At 45.1% G+C, this 19,805-nt stretch overlaps 1 protein-coding gene and 1 long non-coding RNA gene across 7 annotated transcripts in view; both read right to left on the bottom strand.

Annotated features, from left to right (window-relative positions):
* LOC138158646 (uncharacterized) overlaps positions 1-19,805 on the bottom strand; it is a 316,165-nt gene that overhangs the window by 45,382 nt on the left and 250,978 nt on the right. The window lies entirely within an intron of this gene.
* Positions 1-19,805, bottom strand: part of TNRC18 (trinucleotide repeat containing 18) — a 160,239-nt gene that overhangs the window by 43,239 nt on the left and 97,195 nt on the right. For all 6 annotated transcript variants that reach the window (XM_069084748.1, XM_069084749.1, XM_069084751.1 and 3 more), the window contains 10 exons: positions 19,532-19,737; positions 18,521-18,670; positions 12,154-12,338; positions 9,783-10,206; positions 8,081-9,070; positions 5,332-5,504; positions 5,007-5,143; positions 4,569-4,697; positions 2,100-2,274; positions 144-504 (listed from right to left, as the gene is read on the bottom strand). In XM_069084748.1, coding sequence (XP_068940849.1) covers positions 144-504; positions 2,100-2,274; positions 4,569-4,697; positions 5,007-5,143; positions 5,332-5,504; positions 8,081-9,070; positions 9,783-10,206; positions 12,154-12,338; positions 18,521-18,670; positions 19,532-19,737 — 2,930 coding nt within the window. The remainder of the gene's footprint in view (positions 1-143; positions 505-2,099; positions 2,275-4,568; positions 4,698-5,006; positions 5,144-5,331; positions 5,505-8,080; positions 9,071-9,782; positions 10,207-12,153; positions 12,339-18,520; positions 18,671-19,531; positions 19,738-19,805) is intronic.

The following is a 19,805-nucleotide window of genomic DNA, read 5'->3' as shown; positions in this document are numbered from 1 at the left end:
GAGAGAGAGAGAGAGAGAGAGAGAGAGAGAGAGAGAGAGAGAGAGAGAGAGAGAGAGAGAGAATGAACGAAAACAGAGGAAAAGTGAGAGAGAAGCCGCCCCTCCCTGCCCAGACAAGGACACACAACAGGCAGGTTACTTACTGTAAGAGTAGCTGCTCATTTCCGATATCACAGGTGAGTGGGAAACTTTCAGTTGACTTTTGACCTTTAGCCCCACCTCCATCTTCATTTTGGCAGCGAATTTATTTTTACCTTCTTTAGAGGGTTTTAGGGATAGGTTCAGGCCCTTGGTCAGGGCTTTTTTCTCTTCCTTGCTCAGCAGAGTGTCATGGGGAGATAAGTACCTGGTGCTAACCCCACTACTTTTCTGCTTCCCCCCAGAACTGTCTGAAAACTTGTAGGGTGACTTCAGCTTGTCTTGCTTGGTGAGGGACAGGGCCTTATCCAGTTTAGTTGCCAGCTGCTCCTGGTCACTGGCCACCTTCTTCTTCTTGATCTTTAGCTGGAAAGGAGAAGTCATGGTCACACATTAAGATACAGATATGGGGGCCCTGGCATGGCCTTTGCAATTTGCCTTCATGGCAAGGAATCAAGGTCGAACGGTCTGCATCAAGTATCTCTTAGGGACGAGTTACTTCTGCTGGGCAACAGCTGGGCAGGTGGTAATGACCTTCAGCTGGGAAGTACAAGAGGCATAGAGAAGGAGAAAAAAACATACAAACACGATATACCCGATAGCAAGGAAATTAAACAGATCGCAGCAGAGTCAGTCCGGTTATTCTGACTGTACTAACCACCAATTCAGATTACTACACGGAATGTCCAGAATGACACAACATGGCGGCTGATAATGAAGTCACTATGCTGAGGCACAGAGCTCCCCCAAAAATGACCTTTTAGAAAAATTTCAATCAATCACATTCTTGTTCCCACTTTATGGTTAAAGTTGACCATTTGTTAAAGTTACATGTTCTGTGTTGATTAAGGACACTGATGTCTATAAGTAAGTGCAAATGTATTTTCATTTCTTTGCATATGCCTGAATTCCATAGGAAGAAATAGAATTAAGTCTCTTTATGTTAAAGGTTATAATGAAGATTTATGGTATTATTTAAATGAACAAATGATGATAACAAAAAATTAAATAAACAGAACCCTGACTGTGAATTTGCTAATTATTCTTCCTTACTATAACGAATCAGACCTACATAACTATGTTCTCATTTGGAATCGACCCAATCCATACATCCTACAAAGGATTTTATGTAGGAAGGATAAACGGAAGAGGTGACTTAGGGAAGAGGGCTTTAAGGGAGATGATTCTAAACATCATCAGAGTTAAGAAAATCAAGATTAGCACTCTCTTGATTACTCCTATAGAATTCACAGAGTAAATTATGATAAAATCAAATACTTCTCTTAGATCTGCAGAATGATAAGACAGTTAACCAAACACTAGTTTACTAACAATATATAAAAATCTACCCTTAGATTTGAGTGTCGAACTGGAGTAGGGGAAAGGAGGCAGTGTTCTGAAGGAGATGGGCTAATGACAGCTAGTGAGTGTTTATATAGCACTGTAAGGCTGGCAAAGTACTTCCCAAATATTATCTCATGTGAGCCTTACAATCACCCTGGAAGGTGGGTACTGTTATCACCCCCATTTTATAGATGAAAAAATGGGAGGCACACAACGGTTAAGTAACTTGCCCAGGGTCACATAGGTAATAAGTCGTCTGAGGCCAGATTTGAACTCAGGTTGACTCTAGGACCAGATTTATATCTACGGTGCTACTGGCAAGCTTCATCTCTTAGCCTTCCATCTGGTGGGAGTTGTACACAGTTCACACTTAATCCTACAATATCAAAGTTCTTAGACATGTTGATCAATTGCCCAATGTTCTATTCACCATCTTCTACTGCCCAGTCCTCCCTGGCCACCATTTCCCTCCCAAGTGTTATCTTCTCTTATTGGGATATAAGCTCCTTGAAGGCAGACTGTCTTTTCACATCTGTATCCCCAGCTCAGAACTATACCTGGTCCATAATTAGTACTTTTTCAATATTTTTCATTCATTACATTCCTGGATTACTAACCTCATTTGAATAGCCTGATGTGGCTTCATGGTCATCCCAGTTCTGGTGTCTCCCCTTTGCTTTCCCAATTCCACTGTCTACATCCTCCTCGTCCTCAGGAATTGATCCTTTGTGTCTCTTCCGCGTCCCTTCTCCATTCTCAGAGTCTTCCGACAGCAGCAAAGACTTGCTCAGCCTGCAACCCAGACGCACTATTGGTGACTGGTTCATGTAATATCCCCCTCCTCAGCCCCCACAGTCAGCCAGCATTAGCTACTACTTAATGTTGGCAGATGAATCTCCCCTTGGAGCCAAAGAGCACTGGGTGGCCCCTGAGGAGGGAGCTAAGTTCTCCTGGGGTTACTTGGTATGGAAGAGCTCTTTATGAGCACTGGGGTGAAACTGAGTCACAGCTTTTAGGGCTCATCAACTCTAGAGCTGAAAGGGGCCTTAGTGATGATTTAGTTCAATCCTCTTGTGTTCCAGATGAGAAAACTAAGGTTCCGGAGAGCTGGGTGACTTGCCCAAGGCAGTATAATGGTAGAATCAGGATGTGAACCCACTTCCTGTGATCCCAAATCTAGGACTCTTTCAAATACTGCAAAACCCTATCTCCCAGGAGATGTCAGAGATTTTAGGTTGGGTGTACCCAAGGCAAAGGGCTAGGTTCTTCATCAGGAATTTTAGGAAATTCCATCAGAAGGAATAAGAAATGAAAGTACACAGAGAAGAAAGAATTGTCACCCATGTCAACTAGCTATGCCAGAAAGTCATGCTTGGGTCCACACACACACACCTACCTTTCTCTCTCTCTCTCTGTCTCTCTCTCTCTTTCTCTGTCTCTGTCTGTCTGTCTCTCTCTCACCCCCAAAATGTGCTATGATTGAGTTATAATGTTGAGTAGAATCCACAAGGATCCAGGGAAAGTAGGATGGAGAGCTAAAAAGTATCTGCACCAGGAAAGAACCATTTCTCTCTGCTCATCTGTCTGAGTGACCAGAAGTACAAGAGGACCTAAAAGAAAGAACTTTTTGACTGTGTTTAGTCAAAAATCTCGGGGGAAAATGTATTTCCCCAAATTCCAATAAAGTCACTGTAGCCGTCGCCAGACTCTCTCCCCTTCCTAATTCACTGCTGCTCATTAATAAGAAAGTTTCGCCTCTATCCATCCAGCTCTTTGGCCTCCGGGGATGTGGTGGTTTGCCGGGAAGGTTCCAGTAGGCAGAAGGGAGGGAGCAGGAGGCCAGCCTACTTCTTTATGAAATAACCATCCTTCTATCTTTCCTCTTGCCATTGTTTTTTCCACAGATACTACAACAAGCCACATAGCCCACCTCTGCATCTCTCCAATGGAAATGATACCTAAGTCACCCCACCTGTTGTCTCTTGGATTAATCACTAGGCTGTTCCCATAGACCTCAAGGGACAGCAGGGAAGGTTCTAGCCTAGCCCTCCACTGATCCTGCTAGCCACTTACCTAAATTCCAGCTTCACTGAGACAGGTCCCTCCCTACTTTCTTTTGGGGACAGCTGAGAGAAGGGCTCTGGCAGGCCCTTGAAGTCCAGAGAAAACCTGTTTCCTCACAATTTCCCAATTCTACCTTCCCCTCCCTCACCCCGGTGAAGTCGTTCACTCGCCAGCGCTTGGATGTCCTGTGCTAACTACAAGACTATAGCAAACCAACTCAGGTCTGAGCGGTCATCACTACCCACTGAAGCCTGGGCTCTCTCCAGCCAACAAGAGGAGCCCAGGAGCACTGTATCAGACGTGCAGAAAACAAGCCAAAGCTGGGGAAGGGCTGGCCAGCAGGAGGACGTGGAGGGAGTGGACTTGCTGGAGGCTGGACGCTGGGGTCAATCAGGGAAGACCAGGCTTGTGAGGAGCAGAAGTGAAGGTCCGCGACCCAGGCAGGCAGAGTCAGGAGAGCTGTCCCAGCGCGGGGCGGGGTGGGGCGGCCCTGGTGGAGGGCTCCTGGGCTCAGCCTTTCCCTCCACAGTGAAAAGGGGCATGAAGAGGAGCTCCCAGCAGCAAAGGAAGCAGGCTGGGCCAGTTTGGGCCCCCTCAGACTGCTTAAAGCCCCCAACATTCTCCTGCTGGGCTTGTTCCTCCTGCTTAGAGCTGAGACGCGTGCTGAAGTGCTGGGTCCGTCCTCCTGCCTGTCATTCACCTTGAATGTTACCAGCCTGGAAATCTTCCCATCATTCACTCTCTCTTGCCCAGTGACCCTTCTCTAAAAGGGAGCACACACACACACACATGCCAGCCTGAGCCCTGGTCACCTCAAGGACACCACGCCACACAGCAACCTCGCTGGGGAGACGACACTACCAGACAACCGTAACATGACCCCGTGCCTACTGGCAACCACCGTCCAGGAGCACTGGCACAGGGCAGCCCGGACACCATATCCCCGCCAGGCGCTCCTCCCCCGCCACAGGGCGCCGCGTGGCCGCCCTGCCACTGCCCCCGGCCCAAGGTGCCAGCCTTACTTTCCGCTCTTGCCGTCACTCTTCCCTTTTTCCAGAGGAGGAGACAGAGCACTCGATCCATGCTTCCGTTTCCGCGGCCTTCCAGGGCCTCTTCGTGCCAGGCTTCTACTTTTCTCTTCACGTTTTTCCCTTTAAAAGAACCACAGCTTCGCTGTTAACCAGGGGAGACACGACACATGCACACTGTGCGCGCGCACACAGGCCTACGCCACCTGCTATTGCCAAACCGCTAAATCTGAACCACCACGAGAACCGAGGCAAAGATGGTGTCCTAACGACGAGAGACAAGAGAGCCAGTGCGTTCTCAGATGCCTTCTCCTGCCCTGGAGCCAGACCCAAGAGGCCCAGTGCAGGAAGCAGCCCCTGAGCTGGGGTGGAGAAAGCCGCCCAGGCTGGCCGAGACAGGCAAGGCGGGGTGGGAGGGGACCAGGGACTTACTCAGAATCTCGGCGCCGCTGCAGCTTGACCAGCTCCCGCTGCTTCTCTTTGTACCGGCGCTGGAGCTCGGCCAGCCTCATCCTATAGTCCAGCTCCATGGCATCCATGTTCTCAATGGCGGACTTGATAGAGTACATCTTTGGGCACAGATGTTTGGAAAAAAAAGACAAGGGGGAGACGTCAGAGGCTGTCTTCAAGGTCAAGGCCCTGGACCCTTCCTGTCTCCAGTCAAAGGGGCAAAGACTATTAGTAAGGGGTCTTGTCCCGAAGGGGAGGAAGCCTAAAATTCTGGCCTGGTGCAGAGTAACAAAAGAGAGGGCCTCACCGGTTCATCCTTTTTCTGCATCCAGCTATACTTTTTATTAGGGTTCAGTTCCCGGGGCAACTTGATGGTCTTCAAAGGGTCCATGAACGGATTGGAGAGCACCTCCATCAACATCTGGGTGCTAGCAGCTAGCAAGCTCTCAAGGGTGGGTCGCACAGGGCAGCTTTCTGGACCTGGGTGGAGGAAGAATACGAAACTTAGTCCTGGACTAAAACCAAATGAAATCATTACTATTAATTTTTTTTGTCTGTTTATATTCCTTCTATCATTACTAGATTGGTCTGGACCTATGATTTTGCTAGTTTAGGGGACTCTTGTCAATGTTATTCTGCAGCAAAGAAGTTAAATGACTTGCCTAGGGTCACACAACCAGTATATGTCAGAAGCAGGACATATACCAAGGTCTTCTTGACTGAAGCAGGCTCTCCACTATTCCAGGATCACCTCTCTCATGGCTAGGTGCTGGCAGTAAAATAAATGAACATGTGCTCTAGACTTCTAGGCTACTGTTCCTTCCCTCAGACCGTACTGCACATATTTTTACCCTCTGAAGTCTCTGGGAAGTAAGTGATTCGCTCTACTGAGCTGCTCACTGGAGTGAGCAAATGAGAAACCCAAAGGTCAAATTAAGCTGAATTCTCTACCGGGTTCTAGGATGTCATGAAAACCTGTGGGGGCACAAAACCAGGGGAAAGGAAGACCTCACCATCATTGTCATTTTATGCAGCCTTATGCTAGAAAACATTTTTAACTTTTATTCACTCTCACTGCCTCATATCCATCCTCTTACAATTCCTCTAATATAGAGTTCTTATTTACTAGTTCCTATGTTACAGATAAAGAAACTGAGTCACAGAGCTGGCAAATGACTTAATAATGCCCAGGCAGTTTATCAAATTAGGAGGGAAGGAGGAGGAAGGGAGAGAATTTGAAACTCAAAAATTTTTTTAAATGAAAATTAAAAATTTGTTTTTACATGCAACTGGGGAAAAAATAAAATATTATTTTAAAAAATAATAATGGTATGGGGCAGCTAGGTGACACAGTGAATGGAGCACTGGCCCTGGAGTCAGGAGGACTTGAGATCAAATCCGGCCTCAGACACCTGACACACTTACTAGCTGTGTGACATTGGCCCCCCCAAAAAACAGCAATGGTGCCCAACATGGCAAAGGCAGGCTGAGAAGCGACCCTGGCCTGGGGAGAAAGCCAGTCACTGGCTAAAGCCTTGATGTTTTTATTGACCCACTGGGCTAAGTTCATAGGAGTGTAGTTAGTGAACATCACTTAGAAGGAAGGAGTACAGGTATCCCTACAAGGCTGGAAGACAGGGAGGAATCAGGAATCAGGACTTGTATGGCCTGAGAGAGGAGGTGGGGGGTGGGCACTCCAAGGAAAAGAGACGATCTGTGTCTGAGATTCTGAGCTGGGCACAGGGCTGGGATTCTTTTTGTGCCAACCTAGCAGAGTACCACAAACAATTCACACGTTATTATGCACTTTCTGATGGTGAGGATAATACTGGAGAACAGAGGAAAATTCAGGAGTCACTGTGATCAAGTAGATGAAGCCTCAGGAGACCTGGATTCTGGTCTCAGTTCTGCCACTAATCAGTTGTGTGGCCCTCACTCATAAAGCCATGCATCCCCTCTGGGTTTGCTCCTTCCTCTGTCAAATAAGGAAGGCTTAGAGAGGGGGTTCTTCACATAGGGTCCATGAATTGGTTTTTCAGCACTTTAGTACTTTTCAGTATTTTTTTTGAGGGGGGAACAGCAGGGCAATTTGGGGTTAAGTGACTTGCCCAAGGTCACATGGCTAGTAAGTGTTAAGTGTCTGCTGCTGGATTTGAACTCGGGTCCTCCTGACTCCAAGGCCAGTGTTCCATTCACTGTGCCACTTAGCCACCCCCAGTACTTTATTTTAGTAAATGATAAACTGTATTACAAATAATAATCATTTTAATTATTTGGTTATTTAGCTTTTATGATTTAAATCATTTTATTAGTAAAAATTTTGTAAATATTTAGTATTTTAGTATTAGTAGCTGTTCAGTATCTCAATAATAATTTTATTGGTAATAATAATGAATTTAAATGTTCAATTTAAATTACATTTTAACAGTAATGGTAATTTTATTAGTACTAATAATTTTAGTAAACATTTTGTATTTTTGTATTAGTAGCTGCTCAAATGTCCCAAAAGTCTTTAATGCAATTTTAAGCTCCAAAAGTCATAAACACTGCACTTTTAGGATACCCTGTATTTCCATAGAACTAGTTTTCTTTGTAATCCTGTTTTATTTTATGCATTTAAGAACACCATTCTTGAAAAGGAGCCCAGGACTGCCAAAGGGGTCCATAACAGTCAAGGGCCCCTGGACTAGAGGATCTCTTATGATTTGATAATGTTGAGGGGAAGGGCAAAGGTAAAAGGAAGTAAGATTTAGGCATAAAATTGAAAGGGCAATTTCAAAAAAAAAAGTGAGTTACTTAAAGGATCACAGGCTGTAAGAGATGTGGTCCAACCTCTTCATCTTAGGACAAGAATATTGAGAGTCAGAAAGATTAAAAGTCACAAAGGAATCCATGGCCAACACAACTGAGATACTATTCATCTAAGAGGGTCAAGCCAGCTGCTTTGGCCAACCCAATGGCCACCTAGAACTGTTTCCAATCCTGGGACACTGACGAGTCCTGGCTTTAAAAAATACAAACCCAAACCAAAAGTTATCCTCCCTTTCCCAACTCACTTTCAACTTCCTGTTTCCTCTTTTCCAGTTCCAGCTCCGCGATCTCGCTCAGCAGAGTGATGCCTTGAAGGAAGCTCTGCTCCAGGGACAGGCTCTCAGCCACCTCTAGGTTCACCAGGGCTTGGGTGACGCCACCAGTGTTCAGCAGGGGGTAGGCCTGCGGGAGCTCTGTGGCGGCCACCAACGCATTCATACCGGCCAATGGGTCATCAGGCTTGATGTCCAGAGGTGGGAGCTGGCAGGGGACGGCTTCTTCTGGGTACTGGGGGCTGGCTGGCACTGGCCCTGCCTCCTCCGCTGGCAGGCTGAAGAACTCTTGTCCCCCGGACCCAGAGTCCCTCCCATCCTGCACTTCCACACTGGGTGCAGGTCCGCTGGGCAGAGGAGGGCTTTGCCTTTCATTCAGCTCCTCTGTAAGCTCCACTCGTGGGAGGTCTTCCTCATCTTTATCTACTTGGCCTTCATAATCCATGTGAATGGAGGAGGCCTCTGGCCCAGCATTTGCCTCGTCCCGAGTTTCAGCTTCAACTTCAGATGGGCAAGACCCAACCTGGTACTCTGGTGGGCAGTCCTGAATCTCCTCTAGCTCCTGCTCCATTGGGCCTATCGACTCTCCTGGTTGTGACAGATGACTACAGTTTTCCGGGCTTGGAGCTGGCCTAGCTGCTGGGGACAGGGGACTGGGTGGCTCCAGGTTTGGCTCAGGGAGCTCTTCCTGACCCTCTTCCATTTCCTCCACCTCAGCCTTCACCCTCTCCTCCAAGGGCTCTTCTTCAGGGCTGGCCTGGAGAGTCTCTACTATTTTGGACGGGGGCAAATGAAGGGGTTTATCCTCCGGGGACAACTCCATGTGTTCAGGTCCTTCAGCAGGTAACGGCACATCGGGGGCTAACCCATCTGCATCAGAAGCTGCTGTGGGCTGGAGGAGATATGGGTAATGTCTCCCAAAAGAAGTGGGAAGGGACTGGAATGAATATCTTGGAGGAATTTCTGCCAAAGACATAGGGACATACTCATTATTAGATACTGTAGTTGAAATACAGGTATTTCCTTCCTCTCTGTGTCATAGAATGGAAGCTATTCTTGGGCAGGGACTGTTTCCGTCTCTAGCATGGGTCACATTAAACAACAGTAAACAGCAACACAACCTAGGTTCTTCCTCACTTATCCATCCTGTCTTCTACTTATTTTCTATTCCTTCCTCCCCACTCTCACTGCCCTCCCCTCCAAAAAAACCCAAACCAACCAACTGTGCCTAGGACATTGCTGGTGTTTTAATGACTACTTGTCAATACATTTGGAAACTTCACTCATCTTCTGCCCCTTGTCTATTCCTTGTACCAGGAACAATCAGTTTCCCCAAAATACCAAAATTAGGCTGCCCTAGTTATTATCACGTGCCCTGACCAACTCAAGGAATGGAATATTCTGGTTCTGAGATGAGTCCCCGCATAACCTATCTGCTCTGCAAACTGTTACCAACTTCAGGGTGTGGGAAATTGAGGGAAGAGAAGGACTGATTTGCAGTACTTGAAGGGGGGCCAGGAGAAAAGGTGGTGGGCCGCAGAAGTCTGAGACAGTTGGCCATAGTCAGACCTCAGCTTCAATGTCGGGGCATTACCTGATATGAGGAAGAACTTGGGTCGCTTGCTAGGTTATAGTCCCAAAGAAGGGAAAATGACTTGGTGTGTGAATCTCTTACCTGAAAACAAATCTTGAAATGGGCTGGATGCTTCTTTCTCTAATTCCAAGTCTTTCTTCTCTATGTCTTCTGGAGCTTCCTCTTTGGGGGGAATAGCAGGGGTCGGAGGTGGGGAGGCAGGAGGAGGGCTAGAAGGGTGAGAACTAGGGGTGGCGGGGTAGGAGTAAGCTGGTGGCTTGGGTGTCTCCTCCAATTTCTGGATCACCTTAGCTTTGAGCACTGTCACAGGTGAGGCACGAGGGGATAAGGGCGGTGGGCTCACAGCCTTGCTGTAGGACGTGGAAGTGCTGGGTGAGAGGACGGGGGGCTTCCGGTGGATAAGTCCTGAACCAGAGGAAGGGAGACCCTGTTTACTACTCTCCAGGCTCCGCTTGGAGACTTTCTCTTCCATCTCTGCTCGCTGTTCGTTGACCTTTAGCCTTTCCTGTTTGAGAAACACATCATTAGCTGTACTGCGGGGACTAGAAGTCACTTACCCAATATACTCAGGTCACCACCAGTACTGAAAAGGTAGCCCTCAGCCTGATACTAACAAAAAGGGTGCCCTCTGAGTGGGAGGTCATGCTTTCAGATATACCCCAGGAGTGGTAAAAGGTATCTACTCGTACATGCTACCCCTCAGTTAAAGCTAGCACACCACCCGGTCAGAGCTGAAGGCGGCTCACAGCAGGTCTTGCTGTCTTTAAGCCAAAGCTCAGCCTCTTCTGTGGGACTATGACGTAACTGTTCTGTTAAAGACGTGTAATAAGAATGACTGTTCCAATCGGAACAGCCAAGAGCAATTCCCCTCCAAGGAGAAGACTGTCAGGCTAAGCCAACTCTTCTCTTTCAAGCGCTCCCTCCGATAATCAGGAACCATTCTTCTTGGGGCTTGCGGATCATTGGTAGGGCATTGCCCAGTCAACTCCCATGAATCTAATTCTGTATCGTGGCCATGAGTCGGACCAGTTTAGAATGTATCATGAAGTCAGGGAAAGAAGAATAAGTTGGTGAATTTCTACCAACTTCCTTCTATTCTTCTTAAGGACATGATAGCCGCCATATTAGTGTTTCTCCCCAGTCCCACCTTCTGTTACTGATGGAACTACCAAGAGATGGTTTGTGGGAGGAATGGCTACCTCACTGATGGCAGCTCAAAGGGTCATCTTGACCACCTCAGCTTCCCCACAAAAGACTCATTATGAACCTATCATCCATAACTTTATCTAAACCTTTTTGGAACACAGTTCTATTTTCCACATGTTTATTTTTATTTATTTTATTTTATTTCCCCCTGGGTGAAGTAATTCTTTGTAGACACTATAAATTTACCTCTCAGAACTCATATATACTACAACATCTGACATTTCTGGAACTGGACTCACTTAGAAAGGTGTCCATTCATTTGGGAAGTAAGTGGACACCTCCTCAGGCTCTGAGTCTGAATGTCCCTGGGAGAAGGGAACAAGAGTCTGGAGCTTCTGCCTGGGCCCTCTGGCCCTTGAGCTACTGAGGGAGGCAGAGCCTTGCAGCTGGACCTCTCGTAGAGCCTCCTTGGGCTCTTGATCTGCCCATGGAGAAGGAAAGCAAGAATTTGGAGGCTCTTATAGCAGCCATTTTTGTACATCAATCATGCGCTACCACCAGGCCCCGCCCCCTCACCTCTAGATACCCGCCAATAGCCATGACAAATGGCAGATGGGGTAGTATGTACTCTCTCTTACCCACATGTAAGGGTAGGGAAGGGCTCAGTACCCTTTCCCATTCCCACCCTGAAGGGCATGCCAGAAGGCAAAAGAACATTGCACAATTAAAAGGCAGCCAATCCATTCTCTACACATGAACTCCACAGCAAAGGAAAGCCAAAAGGGATGTCTGGGTATATAAAAGGAAACTAAGTCCCAGAGGGCACTGCACTGGAATCAGCCCAAAGGGGTGCTCTGCCTGTGAATTTGGCCCTCCTCAACTACACATCTACCTTTTTTTAAAAAAGGAAAAAAAAAGTCCCTTTAAACAAAGCATTTAACTGGAGAAAGCATCGGTGGGAGGAAGGGAAAGAGAGGCACCAGACTCCATGTATTAAAAGAGGGTTCTGAGACCTCAGTACTTTAGGAAACAGAAAAGCCCCTAGGAGTCTTCTCCTGTGGCTAGCATGCCCCATGAGGGACACGAGTGCTTCACGCAATCACCCTTCAAAGTCTGAACTGGACTGTGTCTGATTTGTGAATGGCCCCAGGGGATCCTGTCAAGGGCCGGTTCTTTGAGAGGCAACGGCAGCTGGGCCCTGGGGGTTAAGTTTTATTCTGACAGGGTTCTCTCTGGCACGGGCCTGCCCCACTACCCCCAACAGGGTTTGGGTCCAAGGCAGGAAATATCCATGTGAAGGCCTCACCACCAGCTGGGCGCTCCTCTGCAGCTCCATGGCGTGTGCAGCTTGCTGCTGCAAGATGTACAACTCGTGTTGCCGTAGCAACTGCTGGTGAGACAGCAGCTGGAGCTGGTGAGCGTGCTGGAGAGAGCTTCGGGTTGGGGGGTACATAGCGGGCCACAGAGGGGGAGCCCGCTCCATCAGCTCAGCTGAAACAAACACAAACACGCACAAACGGAGAGCAAAATCAGACTCGGCTGAACCACAAAGGCCACCAACCATCAAGACAAAGGGGATAGAGCACTGGTCCTGGACTCAGGAGGACCCGAGTTCAAATACAGCCCCAGACACTCACTTCACACACTCACTAGTTGTGTGACCTTGGGCAAGTCACAACCCCAATTGTCTTGCCTTCCCCACTCCAAATAAAAAAAGAAGGGCAGTTCAGTCCTCAGCTTTCTTCAGAGTTTCCTCCAAGGCTTGGATTTAGGACAAAACTAAGAGTTAAAATACACTTGAGGTCTTCACATTGTTTCTAACCCCAAGGGGCTAAAGTCCCCATAGTCCTGCCTGGACCATATCCTTCATTTTCTCTCCATCCCTGACGATGATCACTCTAATAATTATAAGGGAGATACTTCACTTATTAGGCACCACTGGGAAACGAGCTATTTCTCACAAATGAATTTTTTTTGAAAGATGAAATGATCTCTCCTTCTGAATTCTTATAATATTTTGCAACTCATATGGACACATATGGAGTACACTTGTTCAGCTCTCCTACTTTGTAGGATCCTTAGGGGCATAAACTGAGTCAAATTCAATTTAATGCAACAAAAACTTAACTGGGGGACCTACTATGTGTCCACATAGACAAAAATGAACCAGCCCCTCAGGAAGCTTTCGGGGAGGGGGGGGTGCTACAAAGTGCCCACAGAGAAGAAAATGCAAAGTAAATGCAGAAGTCAGACAAGGGAACAGGAAAAACTGGGGAAAATCAAGAAAGACTTGGCATAGGAAAAGGCAACTCAGCTGAACCTTGAAGGAAGGGCTTCTAAGAGGCAGACACAAGGAGGGGGTGCATAGCAATGCAAAGGTCATCAGGAAGGTGAAGGTCAGGGAAAAGACAGAGGGACAGTTTGGCCAAAATGCAGGCCTGAAGGTGAGCAATTTAAAATATGTCAGCAAAGACAAGCGGGAGTATATGAGAGGCTCTAAATGCCAGGCCAAGGATTCTGGTGAATATCTCCAGGTAGGCAGCTGGTGACGAGAGAGAAAAGGGATGAGGACAGGATATCTAGATTTGATTATGTTAATTATCTTAATATTCCTCTCAGAACTTTCATGGAACCTAATACACAGTAAGCGTTGGGTAAATCTTTACTGAGTGAAGGAACAAATGAATGGACGAAATTTAGAAGCCAAACTCAGCATCCACCACAAGAATCTGTTTAACTCGGATGCCTGGCAACAACGACTACCTCTGCTTCCTTTGCATGGTCTCTCTTCCGGATTTATCCCAAACTGTCTCACGCTGCAGTATACTCTAATATTATATTTAATTTCTATGCCATCTCAAATCTTTTTGGAAGAATGAACGTTCATAGAGTATATCGAATAAAGCAATCTTGCCCTTCCCGGATGATACGGGGACAGCATCATGAATATCTGATATTATACTATGTGGCGATACGATGATACCCTTGAATGAAGCCAGACAGTTAGTTTCTGACTTTTTTCACCTTCCTTCCTTGCCAAAACTACATCTTCTTGATCCTTTTACTCCAATTTGCTATTTCTAACCTACGTTGGACAAGAATAAAACAAATCGGTTAGAACTGTGGGTAAAATAAAATTAAAAGGCTTAGAATAAAGACGTAGGGAGCTCTCCTAAGAGGGGAGCGATTAACTTAAGCAGATGGACTTTGCAACATTTACTCGGTTTCAGAGGTTTTTCTTGGGGGAGGGGGGGGTTGGTTTATTTTCATCTTTCTTGGCTTTATTTTTATAATTGAGGCTCCCTGATAAATAGACCAAGAAGTTATTATGTATGAGCAGACTAAAGAAAAACAAAACAATTATTGTAATATACTTGTCCTGTAAGATCTATATGGTTATAGAACGAGTTAGATTCATCTGACTTGTAAACATAATTATACTATCAAGAAAAAAAATTTAAGGAAAAAACACAGGCGTCACTTTGAAAATATTTCTAGACACCTATCAAACAGGACGTTTCTGTCTTGATCACATTATAGTGTAGTTGCCTAATGCACACCTATTGTTATAATGTGCTAAGATTGGATCAAACTGGGTTCTGCAAAACCCTGCTAGTACACAAGAAACGGAGAGTGGATCCATTAGAAAATGTTGATGTTGGCTGGTCCAAATGTCATACTTCCACCTCAAATACGACTTTTACAAAAACTGGGTAAAGCCCATTATTAACTTCTCTCTTAGAATGAAAGTGACAAGGAAAGAGGGGAAAACCAAGGAAGCGGTGATGATAAAAATGAATGGGGATTCCTATCTGAAATGTTGCCTCTCCTTTAGAAAATAAGTTTCTTGAGGGGAGGGGTTGTTTTATCCTTGTCTTTGCATTCCCAGCACTGTTTGTGCCTAGCACCAAGTAAAAATAAATGCTTGCTGACTGACTGATTGAAAAACACTTGGGGTCCAAATACTCCTTTGTCCTTGCCTCATGTCTCCTCTGGTCTGGCCCAAATCTTATCTAAACTATCTGTGCACTAAAGTCACAAGTTCCTCTCGGTCAGCTCTGATCTTTATCTATGCACTGAGGTCCCTTCCATCCGGTCAGCCCTGACAATGGCAGCCCTACCCTTTAAAAGTAAAAGCCTGTACCCCTCTCACTCGCAGGTCCCCTAACGGCTTCTTGCCCACTTCTCATAGAAGCGTAACAATAAACTTCTACAACTCTCAAAAAAAAAAAAGAAAAACACTGGGAGGTGCAGTGAATAGAGCACCGGCCCTGGAGACAGAAGGATCCGAGTTCAAATCTGGCCTCAGACACTTTACTAGCCGTGTGACCTTGGGCAAGTCACTTAACCCTAACTGCCCTGCCTTCCCCCTCTCCAAAAAACTGCAAAAGAAAAACAGGGGGAGGAGGGAGGAAGGGAAAGCCTATATATTTATTATTTGTTCGCTTATTTTTTCATCATTCATTCATTTATTTAGGCCTACACCTGCCAGACAATCTGGTGGGTGGTTGATATTATTATCCCCATTTTAAGACTGAAGAACCTGACGCAGACAGAGGTTAAGAGACTTGCCCAAGTTCAAGGTAGTAAGTATCTGAGGCTAGATTTGAACTCATGTCTTCCTGACTCTGAGTTCAGTGATCTCACTGATGAGAACATTCCCTCAGTCAATGCCGGAATGTAACCTATTCACGCCTTATTATCCCATGGGATTCTTGTTCTTCCACAGAGCCCCCACTCAGCATGATGGAAGCCTTCCTCTAGATACCACAGGAGCACGGTGGCTTTCCATCTGTTATACCTTGTTCATATCACATAAAAGGCCTACCTGATTTTCTGATCATACATATCCCTAGTGTGTTATAGTGAAAATAATTCTGTATTTGTAATCATAAGCCTTAGATTCAAACTCAGGCTCTGTCACTGAATAACCTTGGGCAAGGCACTCACTCTCTTGTGGGCCTCAGTTTCCTCATCTGTAAAGTGAAAGGGTTGATTAAATGGCCTCTAAGGTTCCTTCCAGTGCTAAACTGATGATCCTATAATCATCCCTTATGCTCCTGCTTGATTATAGGCTATTATTAGAAATGGATGCTCAATCTGTGTTTCCCCATTGCCCTTGGGCCATCCCCAACTTTGATTCTTTGGATAGTGCGGTGTTCCATCATTCATAAGCACAGAGTACTGCCAAAAGACCATTTATGTTAAAAAGATGGGTCTTGGACTTAATCCCAAAGGAGAGTCATGAGAAAGCACGTCTCCATTTTCTTTGCATAGGTGGCAGACCCACGGGTATAGGTGACTGTATGTAACGTCAGTCTAACTGACGTGTTGGTTTTGCTAAACTCTTTTCTTCTTTTTTATCATGTGGTATAAAGGATGGCTCTCCAAGGGGGAAAGAGAGGGATACATTGGGAGATGCATGTGATACAAAAACAAAAGCTATCAATAAGAATTGATTTAAAAACCAGACTCAATTGTCCAAATGCAACCTACTCTGCTCCCTCTGCTTCTATTCAATTCCGAGCTCAATTTATTGTCCATCTGAAGTGCACATGGCAAATATACATATCTTTATGAGAATGACCTACACATACATCAAGAGTGTACTCCATGAAAATGGGAAAAGGCAGGCATTGGTAAAAATCCTTTACAGCTGAGTACGCAACTGACTGAAAAGTCAGGAATACAAGATCATGTGACATTTAGAACCCTGATTACCCAAAAGAAAAAAAAAAATCATTTCACTGAGTAGAGCAAAAGTCAGTCTTTAAAAGTACTCTATTAAGGTCAGGAAGATTCCTTGATAAATGAAACCAATGACTCTCTTGATGATTTAAAATCAAATGAGGGATAAAATAAGAAATATGTATGCCAAAGGTGCTCTCGGCTTCTATGGAGGGTATTTTTGAGTTGGGTCCAAATGGAAGAAGGATTCCTTATAAATGGTGATCACCTCCCGATATGGCTAGGTTCTGATTAGTGGGAATAATAAGTCCCCTGACATGGCTTCGTGTAGTCAAATTCACACTATTCAGTGTAATAAATATGTAAGATATGATCATTGGTTCCAGCCCAATGGAAATATGCAGTTGAATTTAAAAAAAAAATGGAACCACCTCAGCAGGATTCATTATTCACATTAATCAGCACCTAGTTGAATTCCTGTTTGTCTATGACACTGTACTGATGACATCATGCTCCAGAATATTCCAGATCTTCCTCAAAAAGATCCATGATTATTACAAACATAGTGTCCAAACAATCCATTAGGGAATAACAAAATGGATGAAAAATACCTATTAAATGATCATGCCTTTGAGTTAGTATAATAGTATAGAAATCTATGATAGGCACTGAAGTTTTAACTGAATTGTGATTATGAAACTTTCACAGTTTTTAATAATTAATTTTTAGTGCATACTTATACTTTTTTTCTTTCAAAAAGATCTCATTCATTATATTATCATATAATGACCTACCTATATTTGACTAACATCTTCAAAAATATTTATGTGGCAATTTGGTGAATATTAAAATAAACTTCATCATCCATACTTTGTTTAAAAAATTTTCACAAAATCTTTTTATCAACCAATTAAACAATAATTCTATGTGACTAAGAACAGTATTAGAGACTAGGGATAAAAATACATAGAGTAAAATAATCCTTATTCTGTGTCTCTGTCGACCAGTATTAATGAGTTCCATCAAAACATTTCAAACTCCAGAGTGTCCCAAATTAGTTTGGGGAAACTTGATCTAAATTGTGATCCCATAAATATGTACATGATTATTTGACTCAACCGCATTCACATCTTTCTCTTATTTTCCCACAGCATTTAGCTCTGTGTGAGTGTTTTTCCCAACGGCATTGTGATAGTCATTGTATATGGTTGTCCTGGTTATGCTCACTTCACTTTTGCACTGGTTCATGAGTCTTCCCATGTTTCTCTGAATTCTTCATGCTTCTAATTTTTTATATCACAAAAATATCCCATTATATCCACTGCACATCCATTTATCTATTCCCCACTTGAGGGGCATCTGCTTTATTTCCAATTCTTTACCACTACACAAAATAAATATTAACGGTTTGCTATATATGGGTCCTTTCTGCCTTGGACCTCATCTGGGATCCACATCACCAATGGAACATTTTTTGTCTCTTTTTTTCACATGCTGCTTCTGTTTTCCAGAATGAGTAGATCAATTCATAGTGCTATTTTCAATCTAGATTAATTTTATAACTGCAACACCTTCTTTGAAGGAGTTAAAACAGGGTCTTATGCATGCCTATCTGATAGATGAGCAAACTGAAAAAGATAAAGGAACTTGTTCACAAATACACAGCCAGTTCAGGTAAAGCTATGACTAAAATCCGGCATCTGGGTCTCCAGGACCTGGTTCTTTTCCTCTAACCACACGGCCTTCTCTGGTTCATAACGAATGGCTATCTCTGCCAGGGAGACTGCCAGCCCTAGGGGCCAAAGAAGCAGTGGCTATCTCCCTCCAACTGAGCCCAGCTAAGCCTGAATCAAAAGCCCATTGTGGGCTGAGGGAGTTACCCCACATAAGAATGTGGTATGCAAAGGCCTATGATAGGTAAAAAAACAACCTGACACTACCATGGGTCCCCATGTGCTTGCCCATTAACCAGGAGGCTTACTTACCAAAATGGGGCAAGTGTTCACTGGGGATCACTACCAGCTGTCCCGATTGAGGGTCCCTGGCAAACTGATAAGCAGAAGAAGGAATAGAACCCCCCATACCAGGGGGGAAAGCTGGAGTCATGCCCTGGTGCAGGGAAGGGTGGCCTAAGCCTAGAAGAAAAAAACATTAAGATTCACATCAGCTCAACTTAGGTCTTTGCTAAGGCCCACGGCCTGTCAAGCACTGAAACCAGTTCAGATGCTCTTATAAACATAAGATCCCAGTCTTAAGAAACTCAGTAGGAGAAAGGGTAGTGACTAGACTTCAAAGGCCTTCCCTTTAAATGGGAAATGTAGCCCCTCCTTGATTAAAGAACCACTATAGGGTATACAGAAGAACCAATAAACAGGCTGGATGGCAGCCCAGTGGCCTATCTTTATATTCATTTGAATGTCATTTCATAAGCTTTTGGTTCTCTGTCCTGATGGAAGGGAGCAGGGAAGCAAATAATCCCCAAAGCACTCCTACTTAAATTCTAATACATTCAGAGAAGCCCTATCAGCAATCTCAGCCAACACCCAAAACAGAAGCACAAGTTAATATACTCAAAACAGAAGCACAAGTTAATATACTCAAACATGCACATGCCCTTGGGTGCCTGGCCTCCAGTGTTCTCCCACAGTGTTCCTAACACTGAGAAGTCTGGGACACACAAATGGTGGAGAAGATGAGACCATGGTTAATCCAAAATAAATAACTCATTCTCAGGCAATTAAGATCTAACTCCAGGTACTAAATATCTGCCACCCCCTTAATTTTTTTAGTCAAACCCTTTGCCAAGGTAAGTAAAATCTGTAACATAATTTTTCCCCTACTTGCTTGGACCAAATCATTACTCATCCTTGGCAAGCGAGTGAATGATTCTCTATCAGGCTAGCACCACCACCCTGGTAGAGATTGTACCCTGTACAGTCCTGTACAATCCCACCCAGAGATATTTTGCCCACAAACCCACGCAGCTTAGCACTCACCGTAAGGATGGCCTGCTAACCACATGGAAGGGCTACCAGTCCGGGGTAGCCATGGGTGTGCAGCCAGGTGGGAAGCTGGGTCAGCAGACCAACGCCCAGAACCAGTCAGGGCTGGGCCCCCTGTCACCATGAGGTTAGGATTGAGGCCATTGGCAGCACAACCAGTGGGATGGATTCGAGCCAAGTCAGCTAATTCCTTGCTTTCTCTGGAGGTGAGAAGGAAGATAGAGGGAAATGGAGGAGTTAACATAATACTCAGGTGTGTGTGTGTGTG

Source organism: Petaurus breviceps, unplaced genomic scaffold (genome assembly GCF_028583685.1).
Source record: "Petaurus breviceps papuanus isolate PSGF00001 unplaced genomic scaffold, PetGlider_PUasm1.0 175, whole genome shotgun sequence".
Classification (NCBI taxonomy): domain Eukaryota; kingdom Metazoa; phylum Chordata; class Mammalia; order Diprotodontia; family Petauridae; genus Petaurus; species Petaurus breviceps.
This window is presented reverse-complemented; position numbering and strand designations above follow the sequence as displayed.